Below are 11,575 nucleotides of genomic sequence, written 5' to 3'. Positions count from 1 at the left end.
GGTGGGGCACCGGGTGAACCTGCAGATGGTCTACGACGGGCCCCTGTGCCGCATGGCCGCCTGAGCGCCGGCCCCACAATAAAAGCTCCTTCACCCGCCGGGGACCCGTGTCTGTGCTGGGGGGGGGTGGGAGGGAGCTGGTATGGAAGGTTGGGGGGGTCCTACACAGCCTGCACCCCCACAAACAACCGCGGAGCCTACCGGTCCCGGCGGCCGCCATGTTGGCTCCTTCCTCAGCGCCCGCCATGGCGGCTCCTTCTTCACGGCCACCTTCCCGCCTTTTTGCTTCCGGCCTTCTGATTGGTCCCCCGTCAGCCCAGCCGGGCGCTGATTGGTGGCTATCGCCGCGGACGCCCCGCCCACTTTACCTCAGCGCTGCGGAGGCCCCGCCCACTTTACCTCAGCGCTCCGGGGCCCCTTCACCGAGCTCCGGTCGCTTCCCGGTGGCTCCGTTCCGGTCTCGTCCCCGTCCCCCCCCCCATTCCCGACCCCCAGGTCCGGGAATGTCACGGAAGGAACGGGAAAGCTCCGAGCTGGAGGCCGGCGCCAGCCCCGCCGTGGCAGGGGTGGGCAGGGATGAGCCCCCCGGTGAGGACGCTGACAGGTAACGGCGTTAACACCGCCGGGGCCTCATGGGTTCGGCTTCAGTTGCGTTCCTGATTAACGAGAGCACCAATTCGGGGCTCTTTGAGCACCACTTCCACCATAGGCACCATCTGGGGACCCACTGACACCCAGTTCCCCCATAGGCACCAGTTTGGGGCCCATTGACCCCCACTTCCACCATAGGCACCATCTGGGGACCCACTGACACCCAATTCCCCCATAGGCACCAGTTTGGGGCCCATTGACCCCTACTTCCACCACAGGCACCAGTCTGGGGACCATTGACCCCCACTTCCACCATAGGCACTGGTTTGGGGCGCACTGACCCTCACTTCCTCCATAGGCACCACTTTGGGGTCCATTGACCCGCTTTCCCCCATAGGCACTGTTTTGGGGGCCCATTCACTCCCAGTTCCCCCATAGGCACTATTTTGGGGGCCCATTGACCCCCACTTCCCCCATAGGCACCAGTTTGGAGGCCCATTCACTCCCAGTTCCCCCATAGGCACTATTTTGGGGGCCCATTGACCCCCACTTCCTCCATAGGCACCAGTCTGGGGCCCATTGACCCCCACTTCCCCCATAGAAACCAGTGCTGCCCCTCACATGTGGGTCTGTGTTTGGGCTGAGGGTGGAGCCGGTGCCCGGGGCAGAGGCAGCGCTGGATGCTCCGTCCTCCCGGTACTTTGCCGCCCTGGATGCCAGCGTTGGGGACCTGCAGCACCGCGCTCAGCACCTCATTGACAGCGTGAACAGCAGCAGGAAGGAGGATCACAACGTGATGAGCACCTTCCGAGAGAGCCTCCTGCTCAAGGTGGGGGGGCTGATGGGAGGGGGGAGACCCCTGACCCACACAGCGGCTGCTCCATGTGCTTAATCCCATTATTCCACACGGATTGGCAGCAGGACGAAGTCCCAGCTGCAGAGCCTGGTGTGCCATGTGTTGTATGTGGTGGGGAGGTGGGAGGGGGGAGCACCCCCAAACCCTCCGGGTACGGCCCCAGCTGCCTCCAGCCCCGCTTTGGGGCACGCAGAGGAGGCCGATGGCCAACGAACCCCCCCCAAGGGATGGAGCATTTCCCATCCTTGGAGCAACGTCCTCGCTCAGCTGCCTCCCACATTGGCCTTTGCAGCCCCACAGCCGCGGGCAGGGGTTGCACAGGGGCTCCCCCAGGCCCATGGGCAGATGGGGGCTCAGCTGCAGCCCATGGTGACCCGGTGGCAATGGCTTTGGCTCCGGTGCGCAGCCACAGCTGCCACCTCCTCCTGAGAGGCAGAAGCCCCTCCTGAGCCCTTGGAAGAGCCGGTTTCCCCCCCCTCTTTTTGCCCCAGGTTTCAGGCCTGGCGGAGCAGCTGGAGGAGCGGCTCTTCCACCTCTATGGCATCCACAACGAGCTCATCCAGGAGCGCCTGCAGGAGCTGGCCGAGGTGATGGAGAGGGTGGGGGAGGCCGCGGCCGAGCTCCGTCAGGTCTGCCGCACCGTGGAGGCTGCTTACCGGGACCTCTGCCTGCAGCCCGAGACCTGAGCAGGGTCCCCACAAGTAGGGGCCGAGCTGCTCCCCTTGGAGCTGCCCCAAAGTGGGATACAGGGGGGTTTTGCCCCCTACCACCACCCCAAAAAAAAAGGGCTTTGCTGTTGCTGTTTGGGTTTAGCACCAATAAAAGGAGCCAAACCCATGTGGTTGGGGTGACGCTGGGGAGAAAGGATGGGATCCAGAGGGACCTGGAGATGTGGGACCATGAGGACCTCATGGAGATCACCAAGGCTGGGGCAATCCCTGGCTCCGGGGTGGGTGAAGTGATGCTGAGCACCCCAAAGGGGTGAGGAGGAGCTCAACGTGAGCCATGGCCAAGGAGGGGATCCTGCCCCTTTCCACTGGTCCCATTTGGCTACCATGTCCAGCTCCGGTGTCCTCAACGTTCAGGAGGCCACAGAGCTTCATTAGTGCTGATGAGGCTGCTGCTAATGAGCAGAGGGGGCATTTATTGGCCAGGAGGAGCCATGAGGGTGGCCACAGCACCCATTGCTGACAGTGGTTTCTGTCTATGATGTGACAGCTTGTCCTGTGGGTGACACTGGGTCCGGTCACCGCTTGTGCCGGTGATACCGGGGCTGGTTGGTGCCACCAGGTCCGGTTGGTGACACTGGGTCCGGTTGCTGTCAGGTTGTGCCAGTGCCACCAGGGTTGGTAACAGTAGGTCCGGTTGGTGACACCATGTCTGGTTGGTGACACCAGGTCCAATTGGTGACACTGGGTCCGGTTGCTGTCAGGTTGTGCCAGTGCCACCAGGTCCGGTTGGTGACACCAATTCCAGTTGGTGACACCAGGTCCAGTTGGTGGCACTGGGTTCAGTTGCTGTCAGGTTGTGCCAGTGCCACCAGGGTTGGTAACAGCAGGTCCGGTTGGTGACACCGTGTCTTGTTGGTGACACCAGGTCCAATTGGTGACACTGGGTCCGGTTGCTGTCAGGTTGTGCTGGTGACACCAGGTCCGGTTGGTGACACCAGGTCCGGTTGCTGTCAGGTTGTGCCAGTGCCACCAGGGTTGGTTGGTAACACCAATTCCAGTTGGTGACACCAGGTCCAGTTGGGGGCACTGGGTTCAGTTGCTGTCAGGTTGTGCCAGTGCCACCAGGTCCGGTTGGTGACACCAATTCCAGTTGGTGACACCAGGTCCAGTTGGTGGCACTGGGTTCAGTTGCTGTCAGGTTGTGCTGGTGACACCAGGGTTGGTTGGTAACACCAGGTCCAGTTGGTGACACCAGGTCCAGTTGGTGGCACTGGGTTCAGTTGCTGTCAGGTTGTGCTGGTGACACCAGGGTTGGTTGGTAACACCAATTCCAGTTGGTGACACCAGGTTCAGTTGGTGACACTGGGTTCAGTTGCTGTCAGGTTGTGCTGGTGACACCAGGGTTGGTTGGTGACAGCAGGTCCAGTTGGTGACACCAGGTCCAGTTGGTGACACTGGGTTCAGTTGCTGTCAGGTTGTGCTGGTGACACCAGGGTTGGTTGGTGACACCAGGTCCAGTTGGTGACACCAGGTCCAGTTGGTGGCACTGGGTTCAGTTGCTGTCAGGTTGTGCTGGTGACACCAGGGTTGGTTGGTGACACCAGGTCCAGTTGGTGACACCAGGTCCAGTTGGTGGCACTGGGTTCAGTTGCTGCCAGGTTGTGCTGGTGACACCAGGGTTGGTTGGTGACATCAGGGTTGGTTGGTAACACCAGGTCCAGTTGGTGGCACTGGGTTCAGTTGCTGTCAGGTTGTGCTGGTGACACCAGTGTTGGTTGGTGACACCAGGTCCAGTTGGTGACACCAGGTCCAGTTGGTGGCACTGGGTTCAGTTGCTGTCAGGTTGTGCTGGTGACACCAGGGTTGGTTGGTAACACCAGGTCCAGTTGGTGGCACTGGGTTCAGTTGCTGTCACGTTGTGCCGATGCCACCAGGTCCGGTTGGTGCCACCGGATCCGGTTGCAGTCAGGTTGTGCCGGTGCCACCAGGTCCAGTTCCCAGCACCATCCCCTCCTGTCCTCCACCGCCGGTGACACCGTGGTCCCGCTGGTGACACCGTGACCCCCTCCCGGTGCCATCCTGGCCCCGCTGTGGCCCCATCAGCTCCGCGGTGCCGGGGGGGCGAATGCCTGGATGCCGGTGATGGCCCGGCCCAGGATGAGCGCGTGGATGTCGTGGGTGCCTGTGGGGGGGGGGGGAAGTGTCACAGTGCGTCCTGTCCCCCGCCATCCCATAATATCCCCCCCCCGGTCCCTTTGGCACCTTCATAGGTGTTGACAGCCTCCAGGTTGAGGAGGTGACGGATGACGTGGAACTCGTCGCAGACCCCGTTGCCCCCCAGCATGTCCCGTGCCTCCCGCGCGATGCTCAGCGCCTTCCCGCACGAGTTCCGCTTCAGCATCGACACCATCTCGGGGGCTGCCCTATGGGGACAAAGACATCGATGGCCCCTCCTTGGGCCACCCCCTTTTGGGGTTTGTGTCATTGTCCCCGGCCCCCTCTGCCCCATAGCACCCACCGGCCCTCGTCCTTGAGGCGCCCGAGGCGAAGGCAGGCTTGGAGCCCCAATGCGATCTCGGTCACCATGTCTGCCAGCTTCTTCTGCACCAACTGGTTCCGTGCCAGCGGGCCCCCAAACTGGTGCCTATGGGGAAAGTGGGGGTCAGTGGGCCCCTAAACTGGTGCCTATGGGGGAAGTGGGGGTCAATGGACCCCCAAAATGGTGCCTATGGGGGAAGTGGGGGTCAATGGGCCCCCAAACTGGTGCCTATCAGGGACGTAGGGGTCAATGGGCCCCCAAACTGGTGCCTATGGGGGAAGTGGGGATCCATAGGCCCCCAAACTGGTGCCTGTGGGGGAAGTGGGGGTCAATGGGCCCCCAAACTGCTGCCTATGGAGGAAGTGGGGGTCAATGGGCCCCCAAACTGGTGCCTATGGTGGAAGTGGGGGTCAATGGACCCCCAAAATGGTGCCTATGGGGGAAGTGGGGGTCAATGGGCCCCCAAACTGGTGCCTGTGGTGGAAGTGGGGGTCAATGGACCCCCAAACTGGTGCCTATGGGGGAAGTGGGGGTCAATGGGCCCCCAAACTGGTGCCTGTGGTGGAAGTGGGGGTCAATGGACCCCCAAACTGGTGCCTGTGGTGGAAGTGGGGGTCAATGGGTCCCTAAACTGGTGCCTATGGTGGAAAGGGGGTCTTTGGGGGGCAGGACCCCCCCTTTTGGGGTGCGGATGGGGGTACCTGTCCAGGACGTATTGACGTGCCGTCTCCAAACAGGCCTCAGCAGCACCCAGAGCCCCCCAGGCGATGCCGTAGCGCGCATGGGTGAGGCAGCCAAAGGGACCCTATAGGGTAATGTAGGAGCACCCCAAAGTTCTATAGGGTGCCATAAGGCCCCTCCATAACCATATAGACTGACCCCCCCCCAACCCCTATAGGTCCATATAGAACCTCCCCCAAACGCTATAGACTGATGTAGGTCCAATATAGACTGACAATATAAGCCCTATAGAATGACATAAGACCCCTCCAAAACCCTATAGGTGGTGTCTTATGTCTGTTACTGGGTTTTGTGGGGTCCTATGTTGGTTCATAGGGTTTTGAGGGGGTCACCTATCGGTCTATAGGGTTTTGAGGGGGTGCTATGTCAGTCGATAGGTACTTAAGGGGGTCCTGTATCGGTCTATAGGGTTTTGGAGGGGTCCTATAGGGGTCTATCGGGGTTTGAGGGGTCTTATGTTGGCCTATAGGCTTTTGGGGAATTCCTGTATCAGTCTGTATAGGACCTATATCGGCCTATAGGGCTTTGGGTGGGTCCTATATGGGTCTAAAGGATTGAGGGGGGGGTCATATAGACCCTAGAGATCGACATAAGACCCCCCCAAACCCCTGTATACTGATATAGGCCCCCCCAAAACCCCTACAGACCAATATAGGTCCTATAGAGCCCCGTAGAGTACACCCCCCACCCCCTATAGACTGATATAGGACCCCCAAACCCCTATAGACCAATATAGGCCCCATAGAGCCCCATAGAGGACATCCCCCCCAAATCCCTATAGACCAATATAGGCCCCATAGAGCCCCATAGACGACATCCCCCCAAAACCCTACAAACCAATACAGGACCTCCAACCCCCTATAGACCACAATAGGACCCCCAACCCCCTAAAGACAACAATAGGAGCCCCAAACCCCTACAGACCGTTATAGGCCCCATAGAGCCCCATAGAGGACATCCCCCCAACCCCCTGTAGACCACAGTAGGACCCACAAACCCCTACAGACCGCTATAGGCCCCATAGAGGACATCCCCCCCAACCCCCTATAGACCATAATAGGACCCCCAACCCCCTACAGACCGCTATAGGCCCCATAGAGGACATCCCCCCAAACCCCTACAGACCAATATAGGACCCCCAACCCCCTATAGACCAATATAGGTCCCATAGAGCCCCATAGAGGACATCCCCCCAACCCCCTATAGACCAATATAGGTCCCATAGAGCCCCATAGAGGACATCCCCCCAAACCCCTATAGACCAATATAGGCCCCATAGAGCCCCATAGAGGACATCCCCCCAAACCCCTATAGACTGCTATAGGCCCCATAGAGCCCCATAGAGGACATCCCCCCAAACCCCTATAGACTGCTATAGGCCCCATAGAGCTCCATAGACAACATCCCCCCAACCCCCTATAGACCACAATAGGACCCCCAAACCCCTATAGACCACAATAGGACCCCCAACCCCCTGAAGACAACAATAGGACCCCCAAACCCCTACAGACCGCTATAGGCCCCATAGAGCTCCATAGACGACATCCCCCCAACCCCCTATAGACCACAATAGGACCCCCAAACCCCTATAGACCACAATAGGACCCCCAAACCCCTATAGACCACAATAGGACCCCCAACCCCCTGAAGACAACAATAGGACCCCCAAACCCCTACAGACCGCTATAGGCCCCATAGAGCCCCATAGATGACATCCCCCCAAACCCCTATAGATTGCTATAGGCCCCATAGAGGACATCCCCCCAAACCCCTATAGACCACAATAGGACCCCCAACCCCCTATAGACAACAATAGGACCCCCAAACCCCTACAGACCGCTATAGGCCCCATAGAGGACATCCCCCCAACCCCCTACAGACCAATACAGGACCCCCAAACCCCCATAGACCGCTATAGGCCCCATAGAGCCCCCAAGACCCCCCCCTCTCACCGCCAGCCCCACGGCGCCGGGCAGCACGTTCTCCTCGGGCACCTCCACGTCGTCCATGAGGATCATGCCCGTGGCCGAGGCCCGCAGCGAGAACTTGCCCTGGATGCCGGGGGTGCTGAGCCCCCCGCGGCCCCGCTCCACCAGGAAGCCCCGCACGCGCCCGTCCTGCTCGCACACGGCCCACACCAGGCACAGGTCAGCCACCGGAGCGTTCGTGATCCTGGGGGGGGGGGAAATGGGGGGGTTGGGGTCGTTTGAGGGGGGTTTGGGGTGGATTTGGGGGGGTTAGGGGTCATTTGGGGTGGATTTGCGGGGGTTTGGGGGGGTTGGGGTGGATTTGGGGGGGGTTTTGGGGTGGATTTGGGGGGGTTTGGGGTTTTGGGGTGGATTTGCGGGGCTTTGGGGTGGATTTGGGGGGTTAGGGGTCATTTGGGGTGGATTTGCGGGGGGTTTGGGGTCATTTGGGGTGGATTTGGGGGGGTTTGGGGTGGATTTGCGGGGGTTTGGGGGGGGTTGGGGTGGATTTGGGGGGGTTAGGGGTCATTTGGGGGGGGTTGGGGTTTGGGGTGGATTTGCGGGGGTTTGGGGGGTTTGGGGTGGATTTGGGGGGGGTTAGGGGTCATTTGGGGTGGATTTGCAGGGGGTTTGGGGTGGATTTGCGGGGGTTTGGGGTGGATTTGGGGGGGTTAGGGGTCATTTGGGGTGGATTTGCGGGGGGGGGGGTTAGGGGTCATTTGGGGTGGATTTGTGGGGGTTTGGGGTGGATTTGCGGGGGTTTGGGGTGGATTTGGAGGGGTTAGGGGTCATTTGGGGTGGATTTGGGGGTGTTAGGGGTCATTTGGGGTGGATTTGCGGGGGTTTGGGGGGGGTTGGGGTGGATTTGGGGGGGGTTGGGGGGGTTGGGGTGGATTTGGGGGGGTTTGGGGTCATTTGGGGTGGATTTGCGGGGGTTTGGGGGGGGTTTGGGTGGATTTGGGGGGGTTTGGGGTCATTTGGGGGGGATTTGCGGGGGTTTGGGGTGGATTTGGAGGGGTTAGGGGTCATTTGGGGTGGATTTGCGGGGCTTTGGGTGGGTTGGGGGGGGTTGGGGTCATTTGGGGTGGATTTGAGGGGGTTTGGGGTGGATTTGCCGGGGGTGAGCGGTCATTTGGGGTGGATTTGCGGGGCTTTGGGGGGGGTTGGGGTGGATTTGGAGGGGTTTAGGGGTCATTTGGGGTGGATTTGCGGGGGTTTGGGGTGGATTTGCAGGGCTTTGTGTGGGTTTGGGGGGGTTAGGGGGGGTGGGGGGGTTTGGGGTCATTTGGGGTGGATTTGTGGGGGTTTGGGGTGGATTTGCCGGGGTTTGGTGTGGATTTGGGGGGGGTTAGGGGTCATTTGGGGGGGTTTGGGGTGGATTTACGGGGGTTTGGGGTGGATTTGGAGGGGTTTAGGGGTCATTTGGGGGGGTTTGGGGTGGATTTCCGGGGGTTGGGGGAGGGTTGGGGTGGATTTGGGGGGGGTTGGGGGATTTGGGGGGTTGTGGTCGTTTGGGGTGGATTTGCAGGGGTTAGGGGGGTAGGGGGGTGGAGAGGGTTTAGATTGGTTTGGGGGGGTTTGGAGTGGATTGGGGGGGTTGGGGGGTGGGGGAGTGGAGAGGGTTTGATTGGTTTGGGGGGTTTGGAGTGGGTTGGGGGGGTTTAGCGGGGGTTGGGGGGATTTAGGGGGGTTCAGGGGGTTTAGGGGGGTGGAGGGGGTTTGGAGTGGTTTGGGGGGGGCTTGGAGTGGGTTTGGGGGGGGTTGGGGGGGTTCGGGAAGGGTTGCAGGGGTTTGGGGTCGTTGGGGGGGTTTGGGGTAGTTTTGGGTGTATTTGGGGTGGGCTTGGGGGGCTTTGGGGGGGTTCGGTTGGGATTGGAGGGGGTTTGGGGTGGGTTGGGGTGGTTGGGGTGGGCTTGGCGTGATTTTGGTGTGATTTTGGGTGTTTTGGGGTGGTTTTGAGGTGGTTTTCGGGCGATTTGGTGTGTTTGGGGGTGATTTTGGGGTGTGTTTGGGGTGTTTTGGTGTGATTTCGGGGTGGTTTTGTGCGTTTTGGTGTGTTTTGGTGGTGTTTTTGTGTGTTTTGGTGTGATTTCGGGGTGTTTTGGTCTGTTTTCGGCGTGTTTTGGTGTGTTTTGGGGGGGTTTTGGTGTGGTTTTGTGTGTTTTGGTGTGATTTCGGGGTGTTTTTGTGTGTTTTATGGGTGTTTTGGTGTGTTTGGGGGTGTTTTTGTGTGTTTTGGTGTGATTTCGGGGTGTTTTGGTGTGTTTTGGTGTGATTTGGGGGTGTTTTGGCGTGATTTCGGCGTGTTTTGGTGTGTTTTGGGGCTGTTTTTGTGTGTTGTGGTGTGATTTCGGCGTGTTTTGGGGCTGTTTTTGTGTGTTGTGGTGTGTTTTGGGGGTGTTTTTGTGTGTTGTGGTGTGATTTCGGGGTGTTTTGGGGGTGTTTTTGTGTATTTTGGGGCTGTTTTTGTGCGTTGTGGGGTGTTTTGGGGGTGTTTTGGTGTGTTTTGTGATTTTGGCGTGTTTTGGCGTGTTTTGGTGTGTTTTGGGGCTGTTTTTGTGTGTTTTGGGGCTGTTTTGGTGTGTTTTGGTGTGTTTTATGGGTGTTTTGGTGTGCTTGGGGGTGTTTTGGTGTGTTTTTGTGTGTTTTGGTGTGATTTCGGGGTGTTTTGGGGCTGTTTTGGTGTGATTTTGATGTGTTTTGGGGCTGTTTTTGTGTGTTGTGGGGTGTTTGGGGCCCATGCTCACCAGGTCTTGGCCCCGCGCAGGGTGTAGCTGCGGGAGCCGGGGTTGTAGCGCGCCCGCGTCTCCATGCGCGCGGGGTCGCTGCCGTGGTTGGGCTCCGTCAGCCCGAAGCAGCCCAGGAGCTCCCCCCGCGCTGGGGACAGGGACACAGGGACCCCCCTCAGCCCCACTGACCCCCTTCCTGACCCATAGCCCTCCATATCCCAACCCATTGACCCCCATATCCCACCCATTCCTGCCCCACATCCCATTCCCACCCCATATCCCACCCCACACACCCCCATATCCCACCCCATTCCCGCCCCATATCCCACCCCACACCTGCCCCCTATTTCCACCCCGTTCCCTCCCCATATCCCACCCCATACCCCCCATATCTCACCCCACATCCCCCAATGTCCCCCTCCATATCCCCCCCATCTCCCACCCCATCTCCCCCCCTTCTCCCCCCCATATCCCACCCCATATCTCCCCATATCCCACCCCACATCCCCCATATCCCACTCCATATCCCACCCCATATTCACCCCATATCCCCCCCATTATCCCACCCCATATCCCCACCCGTATCCCCCATATCCCCCCCTATATCCCCCCCATCCCTCCATCTCCCCCCCCATATCTCCCATATCCCCCCCATATCCCCCCATCTCCCCCCCCATATCCCCCATCATCTCCCCCCATATCCCCCATCTCCCCTCATCTCCCCCCCATCTCCCCCATCTCCCCCCCATCTCCCCCCCATATCCCCCCCTATCCCCCCCATCTCCCCCCCATATCCCCCCATATCCGCCCCCCATATCCCCCCACACCCCCCCATCTCCCCCCATATCCGCCCCCGATCTCCCCCCCATATCCCCCCCATCTCCCCCCCCATATCCCACCCCATATCCCCCACATCCCACCCCCCATATCCCCCCCCACATCCCCCATATCCCACCCCATATCCCCTCCCATCTCCCCCCATCTCCTCCCCATCTCCCCCCCCATCCCCCATATCCCCCCCATATCCCACCCCATATCCCACCCCATCTCTCCCATCTCCCACCCCATCTCCCACCCCATATCCCCCCCCATCCGTCCATCTCCCCTCATCTCCCCCCCATATCCCCCCCCATCTCCCCCCATCTCCCCCCCCATATCCCCCACATCCCACCCCATCTCCCCCCCCATATCCCCCATCTCCCCCCATATCCCCCCCCATATCCCCCCCCATCATCTCCCCCCATCTCCCCCCCCAGCACACACACCGAGGCGCGGCAGGAGGCTGTCCCGCTGCTCGGCGCTGCCGTAGGCGCGGATGGGGAACATGACGAGGGAGCTCTGGACGCTGAACACGGAGCGGTAACTGCTGTCCACCCGCTCCAGCTCCCGCGCCGCCAGCCCATAGCCCACCGAGGAGGTCCCCGCGCAGCCGAACCCTGAGCACCCGCACCGGCACCCACCGCGGTCAGCACCGGCGGCGG

General features: G+C 60.3%; 3 protein-coding genes and 1 long non-coding RNA gene across 5 annotated transcripts; 2 read left to right on the top strand and 2 right to left on the bottom strand.

Moving 5' to 3' along the window:
* The first annotated feature begins 494 nt into the window (after positions 1 to 494).
* SYCE2 (synaptonemal complex central element protein 2) lies at positions 495 to 2,193 on the top strand. The gene is made up of 3 exons (XM_062622522.1): positions 495 to 604; positions 1,237 to 1,420; positions 1,939 to 2,193. Exons 1-3 carry the CDS (start codon positions 504 to 506, stop codon positions 2,131 to 2,133), a joined length of 480 nt encoding a protein of 159 aa, XP_062478506.1. The 5' UTR covers positions 495 to 503; the 3' UTR covers positions 2,134 to 2,193.
* A 378-nt stretch (positions 2,194 to 2,571) lies between these two features.
* Positions 2,572 to 4,125, bottom strand: LOC134165578 (mucin-2-like). 2 transcript variants are annotated; one of them, XM_062622521.1, is made up of 7 exons: positions 4,088 to 4,125; positions 3,888 to 3,949; positions 3,631 to 3,746; positions 3,225 to 3,243; positions 3,006 to 3,067; positions 2,807 to 2,936; positions 2,572 to 2,761 (listed from the first exon to the last, which is right to left on the bottom strand). In XM_062622521.1, the coding sequence occupies exons 1-7, from the start codon at positions 4,123 to 4,125 to the stop codon at positions 2,694 to 2,696; spliced, it is 495 nt and encodes a 164-aa protein (XP_062478505.1). In that variant the 3' UTR covers positions 2,572 to 2,693. The 2 variants fall into 2 exon arrangements, with proteins under 2 accessions (XP_062478505.1, XP_062478504.1); XM_062622520.1 differs by having other exon boundaries at positions 2,572 to 2,756; positions 2,845 to 2,936.
* On the top strand, positions 2,752 to 3,214 carry LOC134165579 (uncharacterized). Its single transcript, XR_009965574.1, has 3 exons — positions 2,752 to 2,772; positions 2,807 to 2,936; positions 3,006 to 3,214. It is a non-coding gene; the product is annotated as an uncharacterized LOC134165579 (long non-coding RNA).
* A 54-nt stretch (positions 4,126 to 4,179) lies between the features above and the next one.
* GCDH (glutaryl-CoA dehydrogenase) lies at positions 4,180 to 11,530 on the bottom strand (the record flags this gene model as incomplete). Its single annotated transcript, XM_062622519.1, has 7 exons — positions 4,180 to 4,300; positions 4,381 to 4,541; positions 4,637 to 4,762; positions 5,359 to 5,462; positions 7,351 to 7,570; positions 10,113 to 10,242; positions 11,360 to 11,530. Coding segments are annotated over 7 exons (995 nt in total), but the record flags the coding sequence as incomplete, so codon positions are not given.
* Between the last annotated feature and the right edge of the window lie 45 nt (positions 11,531 to 11,575).

This window comes from Pezoporus occidentalis, unplaced genomic scaffold, assembly GCF_034315485.1.
Source record: "Pezoporus occidentalis ecotype Australia unplaced genomic scaffold, CSIRO_AGI_Poc_V1 ctg2427, whole genome shotgun sequence".
Taxonomy (NCBI): domain Eukaryota; kingdom Metazoa; phylum Chordata; class Aves; order Psittaciformes; family Psittacidae; genus Pezoporus; species Pezoporus occidentalis.
Note: the sequence above shows the minus strand (reverse complement) of the source record. Positions and strands in the feature narration are given on the sequence as shown.

Excerpts from the sequence above, each read along its gene's own strand:
- SYCE2 (XM_062622522.1), top strand. The coding sequence starts at position 504 with ATGTCACGGAAGGAACGGGAAAGCTCCGAGCTGGAGGCCGGCGCCAGC. Across the intron at positions 605-1,236 it reads CCCGGTGAGGACGCTGACAG|GGTGGAGCCGGTGCCCGGGG; the intron begins GTAACGGCGTTA and ends GTTTGGGCTGAG. Across the intron at positions 1,421-1,938 it reads GAGAGAGCCTCCTGCTCAAG|GTTTCAGGCCTGGCGGAGCA; the intron begins GTGGGGGGGCTG and ends TTTTTGCCCCAG.
- LOC134165578 (XM_062622520.1), bottom strand. The coding sequence starts at position 4,125 with ATGGTGCTGGGAACTGGACCTGGTGGCACCGGCACAAC. Across the intron at positions 2,937-3,005 it reads CACGGTGTCACCAACCGGAC|CTGGTGTCACCAACTGGAAT; the intron begins CTGCTGTTACCA and ends CACCAACTGGAC. Across the intron at positions 2,757-2,844 it reads CCCAGTGTCACCAATTGGAC|CCAGTGTCACCAACCGGACC; the intron begins CTGGTGTCACCA and ends CAGCAACCGGAC.